Source organism: Epinephelus fuscoguttatus, linkage group LG9 (genome assembly GCF_011397635.1).
Source record: "Epinephelus fuscoguttatus linkage group LG9, E.fuscoguttatus.final_Chr_v1".
Lineage (NCBI taxonomy): Eukaryota > Metazoa > Chordata > Actinopteri > Perciformes > Serranidae > Epinephelus > Epinephelus fuscoguttatus.
Window position 1 is genome coordinate 28,798,347 of NC_064760.1, and position 7,977 is coordinate 28,806,323.

A 7,977-nucleotide genomic window follows, 5' to 3' on the forward strand; every position below is an offset into this window, starting at 1 on the left:
GAAATAATAATTTTCATATGGCCTTCAAATGGCACAATAAAGATGGAATTAGCATCTGCCAAGATTATAGGGGAAAATAACAAGGCAATGCCTCCTTTTACTGAATATTCCAGATAGATAGTATTTAGATAGATATTTAAAAATACCACACACACACACACACACACACACACACACACACACACACACACACACACAACACAGTATAAAGTTGAATTCAGCAAAAACCTACAAAAAAAATTCAATTTCAGCAAATTTATAAAATCTGTGGGGCTCGACTGAGGATATTTTAGTGTAGTATTTTTAATTGTAGCCCAATCAGGAGTGTCAAGACTGGGGACACTTTAAATTTCTGCAGATCTTTATAAACAGCTGCACAATAATTACATACATTATGCATTTTTATAAACCTTCATATACTGTCATTTTTTTCACATGTTTGGGATAAATAAGTCACACTGTTGTTTCCTCTGTGCTGAAGCTTGTAACTTTCTCTCAAAAGCACCTGAGCAGAGTTTCATGGGAAATAACAGCACAGGCTCACACCGTAAAAGCACCGCCCTGGTTATGTGTAATGGTGGATATAATTTTATGTGTCCAGATGAGTTATTCTATCACTTTATTCTGTTTTGCTCCCTGGGGTGCGATGCTTCATATTATTTTCCACCTACTTTATCACAGTACTCTGCTGCCCTCTCCCTTTGCTTTCACTAAAACACTGACATGCTGTTCATGTGAGGGCTGTGTCTGCTAAGCACGCCATCTGCTGGGCAAAGGAAAAACAGAGACACCTATATTGTAATGGTCCTGGTAAATTACTGAATGCATTAAATAGCGAGCATTAATTATGATGTGTTTCTATATAATCTGTTTAATCTCTTCAATGAGGATGTATACAAAGAGACAGTACAGTTACATTGTAGGAGAAGTAGGAGGCACAGAATATAATCATCAAAATGTTGCAGTGTTTATGTCATCTCTGACTCAAATAAGTGTTTCACGCTCTCTGGCCTGTTTTCCATCACACTCACACTACACACCAAACCTGCTAATGTGTGATAAATGACAAAGAGCCAGCAGCAAAGCCTGCCCTTGCACCAACTTTGCGTCGCTGCAAGGATAAGCTTATGAAATATCAGCCAAAAGGAAAACGAGGCTTCTGATGTTTGCTGACTGAATCAGTCTGATTGCTTGCAGGCCTGTCACCTCATCACCAACACCAGCCTTGTTAAACTAAACGCAGACCGCACAGCTCCAACAATACCAAACTCTGCAGAATACAGTGTAGGAGCTCTACTAAATGCTCTGTTAGGAGAAGAGACTCACACAGCGCGGACAAATAATCAACAGAAATCAGCTGCTGACATGGTTTCTGAGGCAGAAAACGTCATTATGGCTCAGTGTCTGTCACTTCTTGTCTTGGCCTTCATATTGTGGTGTCTGTGGGGACAGGCTAACTGTTTGCTGCCACCATGTGACAGCTGAGACTCTCTGCAGAAGTCAGTAAGGTAGCTCATGAGCTAGTGTCTCAGCAGACTTCAGAGAAAGCTTGAGATTTTATGGCGACTTGATTCTATAATCCTGGAAAGAAAAAATCAGGGTAACCAATTTAGAAAGTGGAATATTTTCATGTCTGTGCACGCAATGTAAAATATTTATCACAATAAAAGGCCTTTATGTGCATTCTGCTTTGAAAGAGGATGAATTAGGCAATCAATTTTAATAGGTTTCACTGCAGCGTTTTGTTTTACCATGTCAGGCTTGTTGCTTGTGACAGTTAAATTTGCTTCTGGGATAAACACTATAACAAACCTATCTATCTGTGACAAAGACAGCCACACAAAGACTGTTTATTTGCATACAAATGCTGTTTGTTTTCAATGGAAGCGCTGATTTTGACTTTGCATAAATAAAACTAAGCTGACATTCCTCAGAAAATAAAAATTCTCTAAGTAAATAAAGTACACACACACGCATGCCTCTGTGCACACACTTTGGTTCGGTGTGGCTTACACAACAGATGGTAGGGGAAGTCATGGCCTCTTGTGTGACACAGCTTGTTTATCACGCGCACAGACCTCATTTATAAAAAATGAATATCCTAGATTCCATCACTGCATCTTCTCAAAGATAAGACCGATTTTATGAGACCACAGATATATTTCATACATGACAGGCTTAAGCCCCAGTTTCACTATAAACCTATAAAAACCCTGAGAACCATCACGTCTACATGAAAACAGACTTTTAACATCTCATTTTGTATCACTGGCATACAGTATTCTTTGAAGGGAACATCAATAGTACCAAACGAAGAAGTGTTATGCTCAATTTGACACATACAAATATGTGAAGCAACTAAAAAGATACAATCTTTCCAGTTTATTTGAACAGGTCAAGCTTCTCATCTGCATCACAACCTCACTGACATCCTCAAATCATCAAACATCTTCAATACAAAACTTTTTTTTTTTTAAATACAACTTGATCTTGCAATAATTTCCTAATTCAAAGTTCCAAAATATCACTGAGCTACAGTACACACACTTAAAAACAGAAAGAAAAAACACTTGTTTACGAGGACAAACAGATAAGTCTGATAATTTCGAAGGACAAGACATCAAGAAGATTTTGATCCAAAATACAGCATGAGTGTTAAGCACATTATGGGTTACAGAAGAGTCATCTTTAGATGTATCCAGATAAGAACTGAAATTTGAGGACAGGATGGTTAATTCAGTAGCACAAATATTCACAGAATGGATGTCGAGCATTCTGGAAATCAAATCCCTCATACATACACGTTACAAGCACATACAGAGCGTGCACACGCATCCTCCAAAACCCAAGATGTTTTCTCACACGAAAAACTCTCTGACTGTGAAGGGACTTAGAGCACTTAACCAAATGGCAGCTTATAACAAAGCCTCTTAAAAATAGGGGCGGCCCTCTGTTGACAAAAGTAACATTTTCAGACAACAAAAAGTCAAAAAGCGGACCTGCTGAGACTGGTGAAAATAAACACACCCAACAGCCTCCACTCCCCCCATGCCAGGGAATTATACGGAAGTTTCATGCTTTAACCTTGCGTTAAAGCCTAAGCGCAAACCAGATCCTCTAACTGTCTGGTTGGTAGATGGTGCCGTGTTTAGTGCTGGAGCCCATGGTGGAGGGGTGGGGTGGGGCGGTGGTGGGGGGCGCTGCGGATCCATGCCCGTCTCTGTCCGTCTCCTCCGGTCTTATGAGCTGATAAGGACATGCCTTAATCGTGTTTGCCCTTCCCTTTAGGCGTGCCTTCGTTCCAGGCCACATAAACAAACAAGGCCAAAACCACATGCACGGCGAGCACTGCTACAATGGCTGCATAGAAGTAGCTGTCAGAGCTTGACATTTTCATGGAACCTGGGAAATGAGATGGAGAACAGTTAACAGTGACGACGACCAGCAGCTGCATTACAGTGCCTGTTCTTTAAATCGTATTTCATGTAAAACGTAACCAGGATGCACACAACGTTCATAAGCTTAGATTTAAAGGGACAGTTCACCCAAAAGTACATGTTTTATCTCTAACCCACAGTGCTATTTATCAGCCTAGATAGTTTTGGTGTGAGTTGCCGAGCATTGAAGATATCACCATAGAGATGTCTGCCTTCTCTTGGATGTAATGCTCGACAGCACTTGGCTTAAAATACATTTGAAAACTCAACAGCAATGTCTCTTTCCAAAAATCATGACCTGGTAATAATCCACGGACCTTGTTGTGAGCAGTTTCATGTCGGAACTATTTTCTTTCTTTCACTGGCCAACTGTATCACAGCACAGAAGGAAGCATGCATCTACTCATGGATGAGTGGCTCATGCTCGTGACAGCGCATGATGTAAACATTATTAGCGTCCTCCTCAACTGAGCTGTAACATTAGCAATTTTGCACGCACCCTTCCTTCTATGTGATGATATGGTTGGCAAGTAAAATATCTGTTAAAGTATTTCTAGGGCATGTGTTGCCTTTATTAGAGTAAGCAAAGGAGATGTGAATGGAAAAGAAGGGAGAGAGATATGGGAAATTGTTTGTGATTGTTTACAGACAGTGATGCCGTTATAATGGGCATTACCAAATGGTGGATAGCAGTCCAGACCTGGACTGGGTGACAGTTCTACTGGACCCATGACCAGTGTCTGACAGATTAATAAGCATGAAATGTAATCTTAATGGAGCGTTTTATTTTTGGTTGTGGTTTGAGGCTGTGGGTGCATTTCATTCAGTTAACAGGGCAATAGCTCAATTAAGCTTATCAAATCATTGACATGAGAGAGATGACAATGTAGGAGTATGAAGCAACTGACTCCACCAGATTCTGGCTACTGACTGTGTCTAAGACTCTTTTCTCTGGTCTAACCAAAGTAGCCCTACACACCACGGCCATATTTGGGTCGACTTACAGCTGTGAGTCAGCTTTCTCAGCAATGGACATTACTAAAACCAAGTGCTGTTCCAGGCTCATCACTGAACACCTACACATGTGCATGGGAATGGCGCTGAATCCACACCAAGATTCAGACTACCAGCAGGGCAGTCACAGGCTTTTACTTGAAATGTAGGCTTTGAGTTTATTGCGCTCGGACTAATTTTATTCATGGTAAAGGTACTGTAGAGTAAATATGTCTGTATGTGCGAAAAGTATCCTACTTTGAAAGTTAACAGTATTGTTTAAGTGATACAGAAATGCACGTGGTTGATTTTATTTGATAGATGTAGGGTACAGGACATAATATAGACCAGGGGTGTCAAACTCATTTTACAGCCCTATTTGATCTCAGATGGGCCGGACCAATAAAACCATTGCACAATAACCTATATGTTGCATTAGCTCCAGTGTTTTCACTTATCTGTGTAAAGAATTACATTGAGTACACATTCTTCCACATTGAGTTAGTCTACTTCTCACTGTCATTACATGTGCACTTATGCACTTATTTCCTGATTCAGGAGTGATACAGTCTGATTTGAACTGAAGCTTCTGATTGACAATATTTTACACAATGTTTAATATATTTTAGTCTGAGTGGGCGGAAGTTCGCTGCATAGATCAGCCTCTCATTGGGTGGAACGAGCCACCCGCTGAAGTCCTGCCCTACCACCTCCAGTTGTGCAGCAGTTTTCAACCGTTTTCAACACGTCCTTTACTAACTTTTGCGGTGTTTGATCTTGCGGGGATGTAGCCATTTTTCTGCCATGGTTCGCGTCCTGTAGGTAATATTTTTGTGGGCGTGTTACACCAAAACCTGTTTCCCCCCCGGCAGTATTTTTGCAAGCGCATTGTTGCTGTGGCACCGCCCAGACCGATTGTGACTGGTTGAAAGAAATACAAGCAGCCGGGGTGTTTTTTCTTCTCCAATCTTAAAGTGAGAGTCGGCCCAGTCAGACCTTTCTTTTCTTGAGAAAAGTCTGGTGATTGAGACTAAATCTATTTAAACACTATCACAGTAAGAATTCATTGATATATCACAGAGCTGTAGTCTGGTCAGGGTGGGAGAGCCTCTGAGGCTTAATTTTAGATGGAGTAGGCAATGCATTGTTTAATTTGCTCCTGAAACTTGGCACCTCTATGTCTAGTCATCTAGTGGGCCGGATTGGACCCTTTGGCGGGTTGCTTCTGGCCCACGGGCTGTATGTTTGGCACCCATGATTTAGTTAGTAGAAAAATTCAGACCTTTGCTAGAAGGAAATTTTAGTAACTGGAACTCTTTGCATTTGAATTAAATACTCCTGCACTACACCACAAAACACTTCTGTATTATTTTTCATGTGATTATATAAAAAAAATACCAGCTGAAATACAATAATTGGATTTTTAAACTCTCTCTGTATTGGCTCAAAGACTCCAGTATCAGTCAGACTGTGGTTACTATGCAAAGCTTTCATGTGGTGCAATGAAAAGACACGGAACAAGGTGAAGAGGACATCTGTGGTAGTGACTTCCTTTCATCTAAGTTAACTTTGAAACCAGACCAACGTTTAAAGACTGACATGCAAACACAAACAAAGTAGTGTTGAAAAGCTCACCCTCAAAGATATACGCCTTTGTTGCGAAGTAAAGCCCAATGGGCAGCGTGACCATCAGGATAGTGAAGAACAGCAGTGTCTTGAGGGCTGAAACCAGGGAGCTTTCATTTCTGCAGAGGAGCACAAGTTCAACAGTCAGCAGAGGTATAACAAGACAACGACCTTACTGTTGAGGAGCACTGGGACGCCAGCATGCTAACGACTGATGTGGGAGTGTCCCTTGGCGATAATTTATTATCCGTTCAACGGTAATGCCACATCAAATACAAGTCTTTTGTAAACTTTGGCGCATATTTAACCTCAAGCAGCAAAGAGGGGGGCGGGCGTCACTCTACAGACAGCGAGGCTAACTGTTAGCTTAGCTAACAGGCTAGCTAGCTAAGGTTAGCCGTTCATTTAAAGCAACTGATTAATTTCTCACCCTCTGTAATAAGGCTGCGGTCCGGCTGCGGGGTCTGACGTTGCTCTTACAGATCCGTCCATTGCTGGGCTGACAGGAGACGAGGTAAAGATTAAAAACGGGAAATAAACTCTGTAAAATGTTAGCGTTATCCCCCTGACTGTGTTGTGTTGTTTGAGATCCTTTCTTCCGCATATGATCATGGGGCCGTCACATGACACAGAAGTCTCGCGAGACTAGAGTTCATGTCCAAGCTGGTTCATGTCCTTAAGAGTATTCTGGCTAATATATGAGTTTATTTACTCGAAATATGGCTCTAATTAACAACATTCAAGAACATTAAACATTCAAGAAGAAGAACTTTATAAATTACTCACAGGGGAAATGATTTTTAAGTAAAATGTGCTAAATCTTTGCAGTCAAAAAGTCCACACATAACTATTATGCATCAGAATTGTCCAATACAGAGATATATTGTTGTTGTAGCCCTATAATGAATTATTAGCATATCAGTGATACACAAATGAGTAGGAAATTAGGCTATTCTAATGTACTCTAGGTCAATGGTTCCCAACTGGTGGGTCCTGGTCCAAAAGTGGGTTGTGGGTCCATTCTGAATGGATCGCAAGTGACTCATGAATGTGTCAAATGTCTGTGAATTTCTGGCACAGAGCTTATATTTTGAAGTGCTGTTTTTTGCTGTAGTGTGTGAATAACGGACAGCTAATTGACAGAGACAGCAAACTAGCTCAATGGCATGGCCAAACGCAAGTATGATGCTGATGTACTAACTGTGTGGACCTTGAACTAATGACTTAAGAGAAATCTGGACCCAGTGGCTGCACCGTTGGGAACCACTGCTCTTGGTCATTAAAATGGGGTCATTTGTTTTATATTCTGTCAAATATTTTTATTTGTAATAATCCATCTCATTACCAGACCACTGTTGCAATGGTTGGTACGGTCATAGCAATGTCGTCCTGGTGACACCTATTGTTGTGGGAACTACCACAGACGCTGTTTTGAGTCTAGCTATCTGTCTTTGGACAGATTTTGTCAACAAAATAGGGGAGCAACCATACAAGATAGAGTCAGAAACTTTACAGGTGTGTAGTTAAGATCAAAATGAAGGCCACGGTCAAAGTGGTCCAAGCAAGGGGGCCAGAAGTAGGGGGATAGGATGTAGGGAAAGGGCCATTGCCCCTCTATTTCACACCCCTGGCCCACATTTGTCTTACATCGTGGGCTGCTGTTTTGTAGCTGTGATCCCATTATGAAATGGTCTCTAGTTTTTTAAAATAATCATATGTTTTGTATGTAAACCGTAATGTGCAAAGTAACTAAACCTTAACTAAAGCTAAAAAATTTTTACGGTCTGCAAATCATGTTTATGTTTTGAATTTGTGTTTTGGCCTGTTGCGCCACCCATTGCCATCTACCAGTCACGCAGTCAGTAGAGTCTCAGCATCAGTTACAGTTACAATGGCTGACGAGGGTCTATATAGGAGATGC

The 7,977-nt window shown here is 41.1% G+C and overlaps 1 protein-coding gene across 1 annotated transcript; it reads right to left on the reverse strand.

Annotated features, from left to right (window-relative positions):
- Positions 1 to 2,359: 2,359 nt before the first annotated feature.
- Positions 2,360 to 6,669, reverse strand: vma21 (vacuolar ATPase assembly factor VMA21). The gene is made up of 3 exons (XM_049585519.1): positions 6,487 to 6,669; positions 6,066 to 6,175; positions 2,360 to 3,402 (listed from the first exon to the last, which is right to left on the reverse strand). The coding sequence occupies exons 1-3, from the start codon at positions 6,666 to 6,668 to the stop codon at positions 3,263 to 3,265; spliced, it is 432 nt and encodes a 143-aa protein (XP_049441476.1). The 5' UTR covers position 6,669; the 3' UTR covers positions 2,360 to 3,262.
- Between the last annotated feature and the right edge of the window lie 1,308 nt (positions 6,670 to 7,977).

Excerpts from the sequence above, each read along its gene's own strand:
- vma21 (XM_049585519.1), bottom strand. The coding sequence starts at position 6,668 with ATGATCATATGCGGAAGAAAGGATCTCAAACAACACAACACAGTCAGG. Across the intron at positions 6,176-6,486 it reads CCGCAGCCTTATTACAGAGG|AAATGAAAGCTCCCTGGTTT; the intron begins GTGAGAAATTAA and ends GCTCCTCTGCAG. Across the intron at positions 3,403-6,065 it reads AAAGGCGTATATCTTTGAGG|GTTCCATGAAAATGTCAAGC; the intron begins GTGAGCTTTTCA and ends CTCATTTCCCAG.